The sequence below is a fragment of the Equus przewalskii genome, chromosome 7 (genome assembly GCF_037783145.1).
Source record: "Equus przewalskii isolate Varuska chromosome 7, EquPr2, whole genome shotgun sequence".
In the NCBI taxonomy this organism is placed as follows: Eukaryota; Metazoa; Chordata; class Mammalia; order Perissodactyla; family Equidae; genus Equus; species Equus przewalskii.
Genome location: NC_091837.1, coordinates 42,951,442 through 42,971,262, shown reverse-complemented (window position 1 = coordinate 42,971,262; position 19,821 = coordinate 42,951,442). Strand labels below are relative to the sequence as shown.

The 19,821-nt window shown below is 36.9% G+C and overlaps 1 protein-coding gene across 11 annotated transcripts in view; it reads left to right on the top strand.

Annotated features, from left to right (window-relative positions):
* The window catches only part of YES1 (YES proto-oncogene 1, Src family tyrosine kinase), an 80,104-nt gene that overhangs the window by 27,377 nt on the left and 32,906 nt on the right, over positions 1 to 19,821 (top strand). The window contains exon 1 of one of the 11 annotated variants that reach the window (XM_070629748.1): positions 10,298 to 10,448. The exons of 9 other annotated variants lie outside the window; for them this stretch is intronic. In XM_070629748.1, the coding sequence (XP_070485849.1) occupies positions 10,433 to 10,448 (16 nt within the window). In that variant the 5' untranslated portion in view covers positions 10,298 to 10,432. Of the gene's footprint in view, positions 1 to 10,297; positions 10,449 to 18,410; positions 18,702 to 19,821 lie in introns of those variants that run through there. One more of the 11 variants, XM_070629749.1, reaches the window with a different exon arrangement.

The following is a 19,821-nucleotide window of genomic DNA, read 5'->3' as shown; positions in this document are numbered from 1 at the left end:
AAAGTGCTATCTGCCGTGTTCCAGCAGTGATCCCACCTCTTCGCTGGAGAGGACTGACTTAGAGACAGGCAGCTGATGAGAGTCCTTTAGGAATATGGAGTGGATACTTAGAATCCCTCTATCTGCCTCTAAAATGAAGATAATGGTTCTGGAATTATTGGCAGCCATGTTATACCATGTGAAGTAAAGAGCTGAAGAAGCCGTTCTGCCAAAGGAGAGAAGAATAAGTCAGATGAACAGAGTAGCAGAGGTGAAAGATGGAGAGAGACTGAGACAAACATGTGAAGGGGATGGAGGAGAGAGGTATGGATAAAGAGGTCATGAGGGGAGGAGATGGGGAAGAAGGGGAGGGGGGCACAGAGAGAAAGACCAGGAAAAAGAGAGAAAATGAACAAACTAACTTTCTGTGACTTGGGTTCCTAGTTCTAGTTTTTTCTAATGATGTTGACTTCCATGACACGCTCCTGTAACCTTTATACAAATTCCCCTTTTTGCTTAAGATACTCTCTAGTCAGATTCTCTCCTTAGTCAGAAGAGTCTTTTTTTTTTTTTTTTTCTGCTTTATCTCCCCAAACCCCACCATACATAGTTGTATATCCTAGTTGCAGGTCCTTCTAGTTGTGGGATGTGGGATGCCGCCTCAACGTGGCCTTATGAGCGGTGCCATGTCTGCACCCAGGATCCAAACCCTGGGCTGCCACAGTGGAGTACGCGAACTTAACCACTTGGCCACGGAGCCGGTCCAGCCAGAAGTCTTAACCAAAGCAAATACTTGCGCTTGTTAGGGTATGTGCTGCCTACTCTATATACAATATCAGTTAATTCTCATAACCTTGCAAGATAGGTATTATTATTCCCCTTCCCCCTCCCAAAAAAAGAGGAAACTTGTGGTTAAGAGCTATTAAGTAATTTGATCACATCACAGTAGCTAATAAGTGACAGAACCAGGGTTGAAATGTAGGTCTAATGTCAGTCACTTCTTATTCCATTCACTCTAAAAATATTTATTGGACATCAGCTGTGGGTTAGACAGTAGGCCAGGCTACAACATAGACAAAAACTTTGCTCTCCCAAAGGTTACAGTTCAGAGGAGGATAGAAACAAACAGGCAGTGACAATTCAGTGTGGTAAATGCTGTGTTGGGCGTGGGGAGATTGGGAGGGGGGATAAAATGTACTATAAGAGCGCATGAGAGGTTGGGGAAGATTCCTTGAAGGTTTAGGGTCAGACCTGAAGGTTGAGTAGTCATAAACCAAGCATAAGGGAGGAGGTAGGATGTGCCAAACGTTTATGAAAAGAACATGGTGCATTTGATGATTTAAAAGAAATTCAGTATGCGGGAAACATAGAATGCAAAGTGATGAATGGAAAGAGATGAGCCAAGAGGTAAATAAAGCAAATCTTGCACTGCCTTCTATTTCATACTAAGAAGTTTGGACTTTATATAGAAAGCAAGAGGGGGCTGTGCCAATGAAGCCTCCTAATCAGATTTACTTTTTAGAAAATACATTCTTCACACTTTAGCCAGAAAAGACTGGAGAAACTGTTAACACTGGAGTCATGGAGATCAATTAAGGGAGGTTTTGCAATAATCCCGACAGTAAATGATTAGTAGCCAACAGAAGTAGTAATTAGTTGGGGGAGAAGTGGAAGAATTTTGGAGATTACAGGCTAGTTACAGCCAGGTCTTGGTGACTGGATATATGGTGCATGGGAGGAGTATGAGTTAAGAATGACCCTCGGGTTTTTGAGTAAAGCAGGAGAATAGATGGGTGTGTTACCATTCACTGAGACAGGGGTGATGGAGAAGGAAAAGTGGACTTTGATGGGAAAGATGACAGGTCTCATTTTGCACGTGGTAAATTTGAGAGTCCTGGAAGATGTTTTGGTGGATGCCCAGTAGACAGCTACACCAGCTAAGCGAGCCTCCTATGGAGAGGGGATATTTTGACAAATCGAAAACTAATCTTTTATCTTCACCCTTTATATTTCTGGAAGAAAATGCTTGTAGGTGTCTAATAAGTTTTGATATTTTAGAAGATCTGAGAGACTTTTTCCAGTAATTTAAAAAGTAAAATCATGTTCTCTTCCAACAAAGTACTAGAAATTCATTGCTTGTCTTTGCCATTCTACTGTGTTTAAATTGTAATTAAATTACCATTATTCTGTGGACTTTTATTTTTAGAAGGAAAAACAGGCCTATTTAAAGGCAATTTAAAGGTACTTCACACATGCTTTTACCATGTAAATATCTAGGGAATTATATTGGCATTGATTTTGAATGAAACAAAAGCTAAGAAAACTGAATAATAAACATTTATTAAGGACCCAGTGTATGCCCAAGCCATAACTTTTTTATTTATTGCTGACAGGGCAGAATTTTCTTAATGAAAGTTAAAAATTAAAATTAAAATATCTTTTAACATATTGGGCAATTAAAATTTTGAACCAAACATTTTAAAACTTTGTATTAAACTCTAACAAAACCAAAATAAACTATTTACTTCATGTAGTAATATAACATCTTGCTCAATAAAAAAGATAAATTGAAAAATTGCTTTCTGAATAGTCCTTGTTGAAAAAAGTATATAAAGTCTTGCTTGAGAAGGGATAGTAGGTAGCAGAATAAGCTAAAAAGGTCAGTGTTTTAAAAGAAAGTGATTATAACTTCTGTACATCTAAAATTATTTCAAAATAAAGTTTTTTATAACTGGAAAAAAGAAAGTGGTTTTAAACATACATAATCTGCACAAATTACAATTAAATTCTTGGATACCAGTGAAAACTTATTATTTATTTTTTTGCTGAGGAAGATTTGCCTTGATCTAACGTATGTGCCAGTCTTCCTCTATTTTGTATGTGGGTTGCAGCCACAGCATAGCTGACAAGTAGTATAGGTCTGTGCCCAGGATCTGAACCCTGGCTGTCAAAGTGGAATGTGTGGAACTTAACCACTGTGCCACAGGGCCAGCCCCCAAAACTTTTTCTTTTTCTCCTTAAGGTATGCTTTTCTTTGGCGAGGAAGATTGGCCCTGAACTAACATCTGTTGCAAATCTTCTCTTTTTTTTCTCCCAGAAGCCCCAGTACATAGTTGTATGTCCTAGTTGTAAGCCATTCTAGTTCCTCTATGTGGGATGCCGCCACAGCATGGCTTGATGAGCTGTGTGTAGGTCTGCATCCATGATCCAAACTCTGGGCTGCTGAAGCAGAGTGTGCAAACTTAACCACTCGACCACAAGGCCGGCCCCCAAAACTTATTTTTGAAAACTTCTTTCTTACGCCTGTTACTAGAAATACTAGCTTGAATATGAGAGGCGAGCATACTGCGTCTCTAGTTCCTGAGAAAAGGCTGGTAGTTTAACAAAATACAAGACCAGCACCAAAGGTATCCAAAGTCAGAAAGGTTTCTAGTTTCTGAGAGCTGTAACAGTGAACTGATTTACTTCTTTCCTTGATTCTCTAAACACGTCTCCGACCCTGCCTCCCCATCATGTGACTTATTTTGTTTTTGAAACACACCTGACCATTCCTTGGTTGTCGCTTCTATTGCCAAAAGCTCTCTCTCCCCAGATCTGCTGCATTAATTTATGTTTACAGTTGTGTATATGATTTATATACCAGTTAAACTTTGAAGTTTTGAATCTGTTGACTAAAACGTACGTTGAAACTCTAAATATTGTTACAGCAAAAACATGGTGGAAATAAAGTAAGTAGCACAAGAATTTGGGGAAAATGAAAGAGCTCGGGTTAATTTTATAAACTGATGTTCAAAAAATGTTTGTATATCTAATATCTTATGCTCTTTAGTTTTAAAGAGGTTTAAAAAAACCAGATAAGCTATATATACATTATTATAGACATAGTTGCATAGTGTGTTTTTAAGGTTTAAAACTCCAACTAAAGAAGAATCCATATGGTGTCTGAGGAGCATTTAAATGACATAAGGACTTGAAAGTAGTATCTGTTTACTGTAATTTGCAGGTCAAAATCTTGACAAAGAACAGTAGATAAGGTGTGAAAATTTGAGAGGATGAAAACTCTTGAGATAGGTATAAAATCAACTTATTTTTTCAAGAGTTGACTGAATTTGCAGAGGGAATGATGCCTAAACAAATATTTTAGAAGCGCCTTTCTACTAGCAAACTGTTTCTAATAATTGCCTAAAGGGGCCAAAGATAGTTAACTTTTGCCTAGGATCTTTATAATTCAGATCTGTTCTATGTTGAATTTAATAAGCTTTTTAAAATCTTGGGGCTTTACATTAATTTGTAAGTGATTTTTATTACTTAATTCCTAACAGTATATTTTAGGTATTCTTTACAACTCTTTATGTGTGCCTTACATTAGGTCCTTCTCACAGCTTATCCTATGCCAGATTTCGTTGAAAAAACCATGAGGAACCACCAGGAATTCAGAATGAGTTGGCGTACTTTTTCTTTAAGGTCTATTGTTTGTATATCTAAAATGCAAAAAAAAAAAAAAGGATGGTAGAAAATTGCTATCAGCGAGCACTGCAGGCTCAGTTTTCCATTGCTCACATTTTCTATTCTCCTTTGACTCTTGGAAAATTAAGTTCTTTGTTTGCTTTTACAAGACAGAGTGCACGCCCTTTGTAGTCTGCTGTTTCCTCCTCTCTGTCTATGTTTTCTATTCTTTTATGGTCCTGCCTATCTTTTGTGCTGTAAACTAAAGGAAGGGGATTTAAAAATGAAAGTCAGAGAAAGATCATTGGCTATGTTTATGGACTGTAGAGTGTTGTTACCTGTGGAACTAGAACATTTCATATATTATGAATTTAAGTCTATAAATTTATTTCTCTAGAATTTCTTGAAGATTTAAAACTTAGTTGTAGATTGGAGCCATCTGGGCAAAATGCCAAACTAGAGCTTTTAACCCCCTGCTGGACACAGTAAATAATGTCACAGTTGGTTAGCTTACTAGAGTTCGTTTATAGAAATAATGTTCATTTAAATGTTTCTTTAAGTGTTCAAAAGTATGTTAAATCATCTGAGAATTTTAGTCACTATTACTAATAACAGGGCAACTCGGTCATGGTAGAGAGGGGCGGGATGCTGTTTTTAGTTAGATTTGTGTTGTAGGTGGAGGAGTGAAACCAACTGCCAATAATGTTAGCATGTTTGCGGTATTTTCTAAAGGGCTAATATTTAATAATTTATCAAAGAACAGAAAATGGTATACACAAGGCTTCCTGAGAGGCTGTGTGGGTAGTAGAAAGAATACAGCGCAGAAAGCAGAAGACCCAGTTCCCTAGTTGTGCTCACTTTTAGCCCATCTCCTTGAGCAACTGACTTAACCTCCCCAGCCTTCAGATTCTTTAAACATAAGATGTGGACATTATCCCTACTCTTTTCCTGGTAACATGTTAGGATTATTATGGGATCAAATTAAGTAATAAAAAAGTACTTTAGAAACAAAGCACTGTCAAAGTGTAAAATATTATTAAAACAAAATACTTTAACACACTGTACAATGTAAAGTGTTACTGCTAGTGATTGAGCCAGCTGCATTAAAAAGTTATTTCAGATTTATTCCAGCTTTGCTGAACAAACTGTTACAAAGCAGGTTCTAATACACTATAGGTAATTCTGATATATGATCACCTGATAGAAAGTTGAAAAACTTTTATCTGACTTATGGAATTGATAAGTTAGGAAATAGTTGAAACTCCCACAAGTATTTCTAAACTCTTGCTGTGCTTGGCCCTTTGTGAGGAAACAAATGTTAGGCAGGTTGTTGGATAGAATTAGTCAGAATCAAGTTGCAATTCAGTGATTTATTCTTTGAACAAAAATTAAATGATTGCCCATATATCTAAAGCAATTTGTGTTAAGTAAAAGAAAATGTAAGATCTTTGTGGCACAGGCACTGTTCCTGTTGCTGTCTGTACTGGCCTCATCTTCACCTGCTTATTCTTTTATATTGTACTTCAACATCAAACTATTTATGGTTTTAAAAGTCCACTTTGTTCTCTCATCTGTGGGCTTTTGAACATCCTGCTATCTCTGCCTAAAAACAGTTTCTGCCCCCTGATTCGTGTAGTTAACAGGTAATTGGCTTTTTTTGTCTTCCTCAACCCCAGGTCTGTGTTTTGGAAGGTTAATAGGTGATTGGGAAAGTAAATTGGGAAGTTAACCTGGAATACCAGGTTAAGGAGTTGGGATTTTATTCTGTAGGTAGAAGGAAGCCCTTGAAAGATTTCTATAACACTGGAGACTGTTATAGACAGTTCTACTTTACAAAGATTAGGCAGTCAACATGTTAGCACCTCCTTGGGATGAATTAGAGGTTGAGAATCACCATGAATTGCCAGATCGTGAAGCAAAGTTGTAGAAATGGAGATGATTAGGATCTGAAGAAAAACAAAGCAGGCCTTCATTCCTTTACAAAATATTTATTGACGCTTATTATATTCCAGGCTCTTTTCTAGGAATATAGGAGTGAAAGGGATAAATATTCCACTCCTCTGATATTTAGAAAATATAGAGAATGCCTTATAGATCAGTAAGAAATAGACAGGCAACCCTATAGAGAAGTGAACACAAGTGTCTTGAACAAAATTCACAAAAGAGAATGGCCAATAAAAGTATATATAAGTGCTCTCTTCATTAGTAATTAGGAACATAAAATTAAAATCACCATGAGATACACATGTGCATACACAATGAAATACACATCCAGCAGAAGAAAGAACTTTTAAAAGATGGAAAATGCCAAGTACTGGTAAAGATGGGAAGCAGTGGTAACTCTCATACTCTGCTGATTGGAGTATAAACTGGTACAGCCACCTGGAAAACTGTTTAGCAGTGTGTACTCTGACCTGGCAATCTACTGCAAGGTGTATTTCCACTAGATTGGTTACTGACAGTAGATGTTTCTTGATCTGGGTGATGAGTTACGTTGGTGTCTGGTTTGTGCTAATTCATTGAGAGATATGTTTGTTTCCTTTTCTGCATATGTGTTATACTTCAATAAAAATTTTTTTAAAAATTTGCTCATTCTTAACGTTCTGTAAAGGAGAGCTATCATCATCAAAATCATCACTGTGGTAGTAAATATTAGTGATTAATATATGCTGGGCACTGTTTTGGGTGCACTAAATATATTAACTCATTTAACCCTTACTCTATAAATCTTACTTTTATAATCCCCATTTTACAGATGAGGAAACTGACTGAAGCTCACACAGCTAAAGTGGAGGACTCAGACTTTATTTATTTAGGTGAGGAAAACTGGCCCTGAGCTAATATCTGTTGCCAGTCTTCCTCTATTTTGTATGTGGGTCGCCGCCACAGCATAGCTTGACGAGTAGTGTAGGTCCGTGCCCAGGATCTGAACCTGTGAATCGCATGCTGCCAAAACAGAGCATGTAAACTTAACCACTATGCCATTGGGGCAGCCCAGGACTCAGACTTTAAACACAGATACTCTGTCTCTAAAGTCTGTGCCCTTAAACACTAAGCTGTACAACCAATAAACAAAAGTCTGCACTCTCAAACCTTATGCTTCTTTATGCTGTGCTAAATGCTGTCAAGAGAAGAAAAGCAAGTTAAAAGGGAATACGCAGTGCTCTAGGGAATGTTATATTGCTGCTTTATAGAGGGTGGTCAAACATGGTCTCATTGAGAAGGTGATAATAGCACAGAGACCTCAAGAAGCTGAGGGGATGAGCCATGTGTAGGTATCTGGCAGAAGAGCTTTCCAGGCAGAGAGAAGAAAGTGCACTGGCCTGAGATGGGAGTGTGCTTGGTCTGTTTGAAGGAAAGCAAGAAGGCCATGTGGCAGAACCGGGGCAAATAAGGTTACAGTAGTAGGAAGTGAAGTTAGAAAAGTAATGGAGGTATGTAGTAGGATCTTGAAGGCTATTGTCAGAACTTTGGCTTTTACTATAAGTGCAGTGGGAAGTCTTGGATGAATTATGGCAGAGGAGTGATGTGAAATGATTTGTGTTTTAAGAGGATAACTCTGATACTTTGAGAAAAGACTGTAATGGGTGCAAAAGCAAGTACAGGGAGACCATTTAGGATGTTGTAATAATTCAATATTGTTGAATTAGAGATGGTTTGACTTGGACTCGGGCAGCAGTGGAGGTGGAGAGAAGTTTTCAGATTTTGGATTTATTTTGAAAATAGAACCAAGGGATTTGTTGAGGAATTGGATGTAAGATGTGAAATAAAGAGATGATAAGGAAAACTTCAAAGTTTTTGGCCTGAACAACTGGAAGAATGGCATTAACATTTACTGAGATAGGGAAGATTGCAGGAGCTGGTTTGTGCAGGAAGCCTAGGAGTCTTAGAAATGTTCAATTTGAGATGCTTTTAGATATCCAAGTGGGGATATTGAGTAGATATTTAAAAAACTAATCTGGAGTTCAAGTGAGACCACCAGAAGTCCGTAAAGATAGAGATCTGGTAATCATCAATGTATACCTGGTATTTAACGATAGGCTATACACCTGGGTGCTATCACCAGCAGAATGAGTGTAGGTGGAGAAGGCGTTCTTGCAGCACTCTGTGTTTAGATGTGAGAGAGATGAGGAGGAACCAGCAGAGGAGACTGAGAAGGAGTAGCCAAAAAGAAGTGGAGAGAGGGCAAACACACTAAGAGCGTGTGTCCTAGAAACCAAGTGGAAAAAGCATTGTAAGGAAAGGGAGTGATCCCTTGAGTTGAATATGGCTGACGGGTCAAGTAAGATGAGGACTGAAAATTGACTATTGGATTTAGCAGTGTGGAGTTAATTGGAACCTTAATGGGCAGTTTTAATGTAGTGGAAGTAATAAGCATGGTCAGAAATCAAGAAAATTCAGATTATATTTTAAGTGAGTATGAGAAGCATAGGAAAGTTGGAATAAATTTCGCTAAAATAAGTCGGATATGTGGAAAGAAAAGAGGCAGCAAAGTTGAAACGGACGGGATTATGTAAGGGCAGAGATTTGAAAAGAGGAGAATGCCTGACCGTCTTATATACCTGGTAGCATTTCTTGTTGTTGTCACTACTTTTTTAGTCCTTTATTTCCTACAAAATTTTGAAATAAAAGGCAAATGTAATGGCCCTGGTTTTCAAGTATAATGAGTTACATTCTTTTGGGGGATGACAAGATAACCTTATAAGAAATAGGAAGGGGGCCATTTTACTTCTCTGCTCCTGAGAACTTGCCCCATCAGCAAAATCTATTGATGTTTTTTAGTTCCACGCTACCTGCTCTTGCCCATTATCCAGGGAAGATGAGAAAATAGTTCAAGTGTGATGTGGAATCAAGCTAAAACTTCGCATGTATTAACTAGACTCTACCCTCTGGTAATGACAGATGACTTATTGGGTTAGATTAGCATTAAACATTAATCATCTAGATCTCTGACTTTATCTCCATTAAAGAAAAATCTAACACAGAAATTTGTTTCATTTTGAAAGGTTTTCACTTTTAGTACATTTTGCAAAAATGTCTATCACACTAGCTATTAAAGCAAAAGCCTGTGCTAAACAGACAGTCATGATACCTTCTAGGCCTATAGTCGATGGCCAAACTGTAACTGGTCATCAGGTGAGGGCAATTAGATAGCAATTTATATTCTTTTGCTTTTTACTCTTTCTTGTTCATGCCAATGCAAACTCAGAAATAGGCAAACCAGGCAGTGGCCGTGGGAGATTGAGGGAACCTGGAATAGACCACAAATGAGTCAAAATTACAAGTAAGTAGAAGTTATGACGTAGGGAACAGCTGTTCCAGTAGAGAGTGAAGTAGTTGGTTAAAGCATCAGGAGTATGGAAATAAAGATGCTGAATACACATGATGATGGGGGAGCAGTAAGCTCATAACAATAAAGCAGTAATTACCTAGTATCAACACCTGCATTCAAACTTAAACACCAGCCTTTGGGGATTAATCTGTATGATCAGATTGTTCTGTAGTTTCTGATTTTTATGATATTCTTGCCTCTTCTCTATTACCATTTTTAGCTTTAGAATAAAACCCTTTCTTGTGTCTTAAAGAGGCTAACTAACATTAAGCTGAGTCTAAATTTTAGCCTTACCAAAAGGGTACATAAGGAAATGATACTTTAAAAATTATTTTTCTTCTTTGAAATTAAAGAAAAATGCCACAGAGTACTTTAACCGATCACAGTAAAACACTTAAAATGTTAATGTATTTGAAAGTGATTATTATTAAGGAATAAATCCTTTATTATATAAACTGAAATATAAATTTATTTAGAAATTAATGCTCTCTGCACTTTAATGATATTAAAACCAAGGAATGAAATGTTTTTCTAGGGATTAATTTTTAAGATGCCATGATGGATTTACCATCCCCACTACCCCCCAGAAAATGAAAAACTGAAAATCTGGACAAAATATATGTAACAACTGGCTTCAGACATTGGACAACAGTGCAGGGCTGTGATCCCTGAAAGATGGGAAACAAACAAGGTGAGCTGTACAGTCACCTAATCATCCCAGCTTCTGCCTGGAGGCACAGTCTGAATTGCAGAGCAGGGACAGGGATATTGGGCAAAGGACAGGAGTCTCAACAAGTTGAGGAGACAGAGATCAGAATTCTTGGAGGCTGAGGCAACTGGAATTTCAGGGCAAAGTTCCAGCAGAAGGGCGCTGTGTAGAAAAATAATGCTAAAAGTCTGCATAGGAGTCTCTCTGATTTTTTTCTGCTGAATTCTGGAATGTACACGCATAGAGTGAAACTAGCGAGACATTTGAGTTTTTATTAGCTAGAGGGAAAAGTCGTTGATCACTCAGGACTTTTATTAGTAACCCCCAAAGGGCCATGGTGCTGCCCTAGATTAAGAAAGGAATATTATGAACAACTTTGTGCTAATATAAACTTAACAACTTGGATGAATTTGGCAAATCTTGAAAGATATAAGTTACCAAAGTAACACAAGAAAAATTGAGAATATGAGTAGCTTTGTATGTTAAAGATATTAAATTTGTAATTGAAAACTCCAGGCCCAGAAAGCTTCACTGGTGAATTCTTTCAAACGTTAAGGAAGAAGTAATACGAATTTTAAACTCTTTAAAATAATAGAGGAAAGGAACATTTCCCAACTCATTTCATGAGGCCAGCATTACCCTGATACCAAAAGCAGACAGAGAAGTTAGAAGAAAACTAAAGAGCAATATGCCTCTTGACCATAGACATAAAAATATTGAACAAAATAGTAGTTTTCAGGAATATATAAAAAGGATAGTACACCATGACCAAATGAGTTTTATTCCAAGATGCAGAGGTGCCAAAGTGGGGTTAACATTCACAAATCACTTAGTGTGTTTCACCATATCACTTGAATAAAGGGGAAAACCTGTGCAATCATCAAAGTAGATATGGAAAAGTATTTGACAAAATTTAACACTCATTTACAATAAAAACTCTCAGCTAACAAAGAATTAAAGTAGAACATTCCTCAGCCTGATGAAGATCAGCTACAAAAAGTTTTGTAGCTAATACATTTAATGGCAGTAGACTGAATGCTTTTCCCCTTAAGATCAGGAATGAGGTAGAGATGTTCTCTCAAATAGTCTGTTCAGCACTGTACTAGAGGTGCTAGCCAGTGCAGTAAGGCAAGGGGGAAAAAGGCATACACCTTGGAAAGAAAAGAGTAAAACTTTATTTGTACACATGATCTGAAATGTAGAAAATCCTACAGAACCTACCCAAAAAGCTACTAGAACTAAGGTGAATTTAGCGAAGTCACAAGATACAAGGTCAATATATAAGTACCAAGTGTGTCTGTGTGTATAGTAATATATATATATAATTATCAATATATATTATTTATATAAGTAATGAACAATTAGAAGTAGAAATAAAGCAGTACCATATAGTACTATCAAAAAAGAAAAAACATAAAGGGGCTGGCCCCATGGCATAGTGGTTAAGTTTGGCACACTCAACTTCAGTGGCCTGGGTTCACAGAGTTTGGATCCCAGGTGTGGACCTGTACCACTTGTCAGTCATGCTGTGGTGGTGAACCACGGAAAAAAATGCTGAGATAAATTTAACAAAAATTAGATAAGACCTATACACTGAAAACTACAAAACATTACTGAGGGAAATTTTTTAAGTCCAAAATAAATGGAGCACTACATCCATGGATCAGGAGATCAATATTTTTAAGATGTTAATGCTCTGCAGTTTGATCCGTAGATTCATTATCATCCCATCAAAATCCCAGCAGGCATTTTTGTAGAACCAATTTTGTAAATTTGGTTCTAAAATTTGTGAGGTTTGGCAAACTGAAATTTGCAAGCCAAATCTGGCCCAGTGCCTGTTTTTGGAAATAGTTTAATTGCAACACTGCCACACTTATGTATTTGTGTATTGTCTATGGCTGCTTTTGCACTAAAATGGCAGAGTCAAGTAGTTGTGACAGAGACCATTGGTCCTCAAGCTTAAAATGTTTACTCTCTGGCCCTTTACAGAAAAAAGTTGTTGACCCCTGCTGTAGAGTATCCAGAGCAATTCTGAAAAAGATGAAAAAACTGGAGGACTTAGCCTATCTAATTTCAAGACTTACTGTAAAGCTGTAGTAATGAAGACGGTGTGATAATTGACGTAAACATAGACATAAATAATGGAACTAATAGAGAGGATAGAAATAGGCCCACACATATATTATTAATTGGTTTTTGACAAACGTACCAACATAATTCAATGGGAAATGGATAGTCTTTTCAACAAATGGTAGTTGAAGAACTGTATATCCAGTTTTAAAATATTGAACCTCAGGCTTGACTTCACAGCACGTGCAAAAATTCGCTTCATATGGCTCAGTAGGCCTGATGTAAGGAGCTAAAACTTATAGATGAAAACATTGGAGAAACTCCTCTGGTGAAGAATTCTCAAATAGGATACATAGAGCACAAACCATAAAATTTAAAGTTCTTAATTGAACTTCATCAAAATTAAACATCATGTCCAGGGTTACTATTATAAAAATGCAAAGGCGACCTGTAGACTAGGCAAAAATATTACAATACGTGTATCTGACAACTTGATTCCAGAATATATAAAGAATAGTACTATAGTAAATATTCTTGTTTCCAGAATATAATAGAAGTCAACCCAATTAAAAAATTGATTTGAACAGATACTTCTCCAAAGTAGATATGGGTAGCAAGTCAGCATGTAAAAAGATGCTTAATATCAGGTGCTTAGTCATTAGGGAAATGTAAATCAAAACCACAACAATAGCACTACACACCTAAAAAAACCCCTGATAATAAGTGTTGATAAAGATGTGAAAAAACTGGAACACTCATTTTGACGGTGAGAATGCAAAATGTTAAAGCCACTTTGGAAAAGTCTTAGTTTCTTAGGAAGTTATGCTTCCCATACAACCCAGCAGTTCCACTCCCAAGTATTTACTCAAGTGAATTGAAAACTTATGTTCCCCAACAAACCTATGTCACATGTGTTTGTGTTCATTGTGACTCTATTTGTGATTTTCAAAAACTGAAACAACCCAAATGTCCCTTAGCTAGGGAATGAATAAGCAAAATACAGTATATGCATACAGTGGAATATTGCTCAGCAATAAAAAGGAATGAACTGATTCCTACAGAAACATGGGTGGATCTCAGATGCATTATCCTAGGTGAAAAAAACCAGAATCAAAAAGCTATATACTATATGGTATCTGAAAAAGTTGGAACTATAAGAACAGAAAACAGATCAGTAGTTGCCTGGGGCTGTGGAGAGAGGTTGACTACAAAAGTGCATGGAGGCATCTTAGGGGGTGATGGAATTGTTCTTTATCTTCCGTGAGGTGGTGGTTACACAACTATGCATTTGTCAAAACTCACAGACCTGTATACTAATAAGGGTGAATTTTATATATTTATGCCTTAACTATTTTTTTGAGGAAGGTTAGCCCTGAGCTAACTACTGCCAGTCCTCCTCTTTTTGCTGAGGAAGACTGGCCCTGAGCTAACATCCATGCTCATCTTCCTCTAGTTTATACATGGGATGCCTACTACAGCATGGCATTTGCCAAGCAGTGCCATATCCACACCCGGGATCTGAACTGGCGAACCCCAGGCCGCTGAGAAGCAGAACATTTGAACTTTGCCACTGGGCCAGCCCAACCTTAACTTTTTTAATGGGATTTTAAAAGAGTAAGAAGCTGACATTGAAGCATTGTAGATATGAGAGAATCATCATGGTATTTTAGTAACTATGCAGTCTTACCTAGATTGCCATTGAATCTAATCTAAGTATAGAAATAACGTTGGACTTTAGAGGACAGGCTTAGGTTGAAGTGCTCTTGTTAGCTTTTGGCAAATTAAATGATAGTAAAAATGTTTGGCAGTTACCTTAGGTCCTGACCATTATTTTTCTATCAGTGAACTAGAAATCAATGGCTAATTTGCAGTTCTAGTGATTTTGATAATACTCATGTTTTAAATGTGTGTCAAATTTAAATGACATTGACTCAGCCATATACATTTTATATTGTCAGCTACCTTTTGACGTCAATACATTTTAATTGTTAAAGCTATTTAGATAGAATAAAATGAAAAAGAGCTGTACAGAATATTTGGATCATATCCAAACCTAAGTAAACATATGGTAAGTTTCTGAGAGGGCAAAGAAAGACTTAGAGGTGTTGTCAAGAGGGGGCGGAGCAACTGGAATGCACATTCATTGATAATGGGGATGCAAAGTGGTATAGTCACTATGAAAACACTTTAGCAGCTTCTTATCTAAAGGCATACTTAACTCTATATAACCAAGCATTTCCTCCATTCCTAGATATTTATGACAAGGGGAGACACATCTACCCACCCAACAACTTGTACAGGAATGTTTATAGCTGCTTTATTTATAATAGCTCCAAATTGAATAACTCAAATACCCATCAACAAGTGAATAGATGAACAACCTATTATATATCTGTAGATGGAATTCTACTTAGCAATAAAAATTAATGAACTACCTATGTATGCAATAACATGGAAATTTCTCAGATACACAATACTTAGCAAAAAAAAAGCCAGACACAAAAGAACTACATGTAGTATGATTCTGTTTATGTGAAACACTAGAAAAGATAAATCTTTAGTTAGAGAAAACAGATCACTGGTTGCCTAGTGCTGGGGTTGGGGATTGGTGGGAAAAGGGTACAACAGAACCCATTGGGGGTGATGGAAATGTTCTGTATTGTGACTGTAGTATTGATTGTGCAGTTATAGACATTTGCCAAAACTCATAGAATGTAGACTTTAAATGGGTGCATTTTATTTTATGTAAATTATACCTTCCAAGTTGATTTTTTTAAAAAGAATGTTTTAGGAAAGAATTTCTGACAATGTCTAAGAGAAGAAGGTTCCATAATTTTAACTTTAAATAAGTTCATATTTCTCATAAAGTGTTAAAGTAGCAGTAATATTCAAGTTAAGAGTTAAAGCCTTGCTTTTTAACAGATATTCATGTACATTATGCTCAACCAAATATCAGTATGAAATAGTTTGCTTAAAATTTTGATTTTACCTTTATAGGCTATGAGTTTTACGATTTTAAGGATTTCTCAGATTTCCGTAAAGACTTTGGGGGAAATTTTGGATCTATTTTTGTTAAGCTATTGAATCCTGATATGCTGAAAATGGGTTTAATATATTAAACATTGTTGTGTGATTTGAGTAGTTTATTATTTAAAATCCTTTCAGCTGCAAATAACAGAGACCTGAACTAAAACTGGCTTATACAGTAGATATTTGTTGCTTTATATATAAGATTTCTGGAGCTAAAGTGTGTTTTAGAGTTGTTACAGGATTATATAATTAATACCAGAGCAACATCGTCAAAGACCCAGGTTCCTTTCATCTTTCTGCCCTACCTTTCTCAGTATGTTGGTGTCCCTTCAGATGAGTGCTTTATAGTCTGGCTTTAGGCAACAGAGATGGATAGCATGTAGAGAAGGAAAATGGAATATTTTTGTCTTATATTCCTTTTTTATAAGTGAGGAAACTTCCTAGAAGCCCATGCTCTTGGCTTACACACAGTTAATTGACAAAAGGAATAAGACCATATGAATGGCTTATTATCAGTCATTATTTACTACCTCAGGCTGGACAGATAAAGACTTGGCAAATGGGAGGAGGGTAAACAAAATTAGGGTTCTTTTTATTTTTTTTTTTGAGGAAGATTAGCCCTGAGCTAACTGCTGCCAATTTTCCTTTTTTTGCTGAGGAAGACTGGCCCTGAGCTAACATCCGTGCCCATCTTCCTCCACGTTATATGTGGGATGCCTACCACAGCATGGCTTGCCAAGCAGTGCCATTTCCAGTTCTTTTATCAAAGCAAGGGAGAATGGCTTTTGAGTAACTGAGTGTCTGCTGTATTAGATTACACTAAGACTGAAGGAGAGAATCAGTGAACCAGTCAAAGAAATGATAGAAAATGTCTTGATAAAAAGTGTATGTTCCCAATTTATGAAAATGTTGTATTCCAAAAATTCTCCATATTTTCATGGTCTAGTCATTAATTTATTATTCCCTTTTCTGCAATCTAGCTTTTATTTTTGTGATGCTGAGAAATGCTCTTGCTAAAGTCATCATTGAGCTCCTGATTACTAATCAGCTAGCCTTTTAAAATCAGTTTAAATGTCACTTGACTTCATTTTGGTCTTGAGCATTGTTAGCCATTTTCTTCCTGAAAGTCCGTCTCGTTATTCCCACTATACTATTCTACTTCTTATTAAAAATGTATTAAATTATAAAATACTTCAAATAAGCAAAAAGAATTATATCTAGTGCCCATATTTAACATATTAACATTTTTCTGTTTGTGTCATATTTCTTTTAAGAAAAAAAAAAGTCACAGATATAGTTGAAACTCTTCCCCAACCCATCCACCATCCTGAAGTCGATGATTGTCTTTTCCAACCATGTTTTTATTTATAGAACAAATATTTATTTTTATATTTTAAATTATATATAAAAATAAGTATTTAGTTATGGAAGTGCTCTCAACTCTAGTTGCTGCTTCCTAATTTCTTTACCTGTCTATCCCTTATGTGTAGCTGTCCTGCAACATTGTATTAATTCTTCACAGCCCTCCAAATCTGTACCTTGCGTGAGTATTATCTCTAAAAGGTGTGGTTAAACTGTGAAAATATTTTTGTGTAATCTTTCTCTGGTTTCTGCCTTTTCTGAGCGGACTTATTATTAATCCCTGTTAAACTTCTCAACATGATGCCCCACAGGCACCTAGAACTAACATCTGAAACTGAACACATGGGTCCAGAAAAACCTGTTTCTCTTCTCTGCCCCACTTATGGCATTACTTTCCACTCAGTTCAAACTAGAAACTTTGGAGTCATCCAGCCCTTAACTCGAATATAGTAACTACTTTTAAAATGTTCAGTAAATACTGGGGAGTGAATAAATGACTCCTTTTTCTTCATATCTCCTCTACCCACATCCAACTGATCGTCTAAACTTGATTACTCTACTTAGTATATACCTCTCATTTTTTCCCTCATCTTTGGCCCCACAGTGTTCCTGGTTTTGTCCTTTCTCACATGGGGTCATTGCAGTAGTTTTATAACTTGACTAATTGCCGCTATTATTTCTTTCTTTCCTGTCTGTAATTCATACATATCCTATAATTATTCTAAAACACATATCTTCTGCTATTCAACTTTTAAAAAATCTTAACTCCCCAGTACCCCCTGGATAAAGTCTAAAAGTTATTACATACCAAATAATCCTGTTTCTGTATAAATTCTCCTTTACCTCTGGCCATCTATCCTACCATTCTCAAAAACACCCCCTTATACTCCTGCCACAGAGAAGTTTTCTTGCCCCAAATACACCATGCTTTTTCAAGCATCTGAGCCATTCTGCACACTTTTCGTTCTTCTTGGAATATCCAATTTCCTCTTCCCTAAATCTCCAACTCTTCAAGACCTAGCTTAGATGCCACCAATTTTGCAAAATTTTCTTTCCCAAGCGCTCAAGGCAGAGCTCATAACTTCTGTTGTGTTCCCATGGTGCTTTGTACATACCTCCACTCTGGCATTTTTTTCACTGTAGCATTTTTCATATTTTACAATGCTGTGTTTCCTACACTTACTTGTGGCCTTTTTTAAAGAAAGGGGACCATTTCTTGCCATCCCCAGCTCCCTTTATAGTGTCTAAAAAATATGTGTTGTTAATAAATATATATCTGTAAGTTAGTAGCTTGGAACTTGAAAGAGGCTTTCCCATATAGTAAATGTTTTAGATGATGTTATGTTTCTCAGACAACCCATAACAATCTGTTTAACTAATATTGCATCTGAAGTTTACTTAAAAACTTAAATCTCATCCTGCATTTATAATGATGTCTCTGAAGGAGATGGGCAGCAATGATGGCTCCTGTGTGTTGATACTGGGGCGCTAGGGGAGCTGGACTGAAATGTTGCTCTCTCCTGGAGCCATGGGAAAGGGTCAGTGGGTGGATGTGATTTGTTGGACAAAGACTCTGGATTAAGAAAAAGAAGCTGGAAGACAGTAGTAATGGAAAACTGGTAGGGTGAGGGGGAAAAAGGTGTGGCTTTTGAAGGAAGAAGAATTAAATTAGAAGTGATGTCTTGCAGGGAGAAAAGATCTAAGCAAGGATCTTGGGTGAAGAAAAAGGTCAAAATGAGGAATTAAGGAAGCTGAGGATGGAAATGGGGGTGGGTGAGTAGTTATAGTAACCTCTCTTATGAATTCACATATTTCTACTGGCCTGTTATCAAATTTAAAATAAATTAGCAAAGTTACTGGCGTCTATAATTTTTGTCTCTATCATATAACTGCTGTTCTTTCAAGGTCTAATTTATATAATTGTTAATAATGTTTTCTTAATATTTAGACTTTGAGGGGCTGGCGTGGTGGTGTAGTGGTTAAGTTCGCACACTCCAACTTGGTGGCCTGTGGTTCACGGGTTCAGATCCTGGGTGCGGACCTGCACACCGCGCGTCAAGCCATGGTGTGGCAGCGTCCCACATACAAAATAGAGGAAGATTGGCAACAGATGTTAGCTCAGGGCCGGTCTTCCTCACAAAAATACTATATGTATATTTAGACTTTGGTATAGGTGATTTAAAAAATTCTTTGTATGGATTTTTAAATAGTTTTGCAATTTAATGTTTTTGGTAGATATATATTGATTGTTGGTTAAAATTCACCCTTCAACTTGAGTATTGAGTCAACATTTGCCAATCTGATAAGCAAAAAAGGTACCTTTTAAAATTTGCATTTATTAGAAGACTGGGAAGGTTGGTCATATCTTCATATGCTAATTGGCCTTTCATGTTTCATTTGTGAATTGCCTCTTGTTAGGCTTTCCTATTTTTCTGAGGGGCTTTTTTTTTCCTTGTGTAAGTGTTGTCTATATTAAGAATGTGAACCAGGGGCCAGCCCGGTGGTGCAGCGGTTAAGTTCGCACGTTCTGCTTCTCGGAGGCCCGGGGTTCGCTGGTTCGGATCCCGGGTGCGGACATGGCACTGCTTGGCAGCCATGCTGTGGTAGGCGTCCCACATATAAACTAGAGGAAGATGGGCATGGATGTTAGCTCAGAGCCAGGCTTCCTCAGCAAAAAGAGGAGGACTGGCAGTAGTTAGCTGAGGGCTAATCTTCCTCCAAAAAAAAAAAAAAAAAAAACAAAGAATGTGAACCAGTTTTTATATGTGTACATTTATGTGTGTGTTGAGAAAGTGAGTAAAAGCATGAGCAAGTACAAGGATATTTTCCCTATTTTGCATATCTTTAGCTTCATTTATGACTTTTTGTCTCCACCTCTGCCCCCTATATGGAA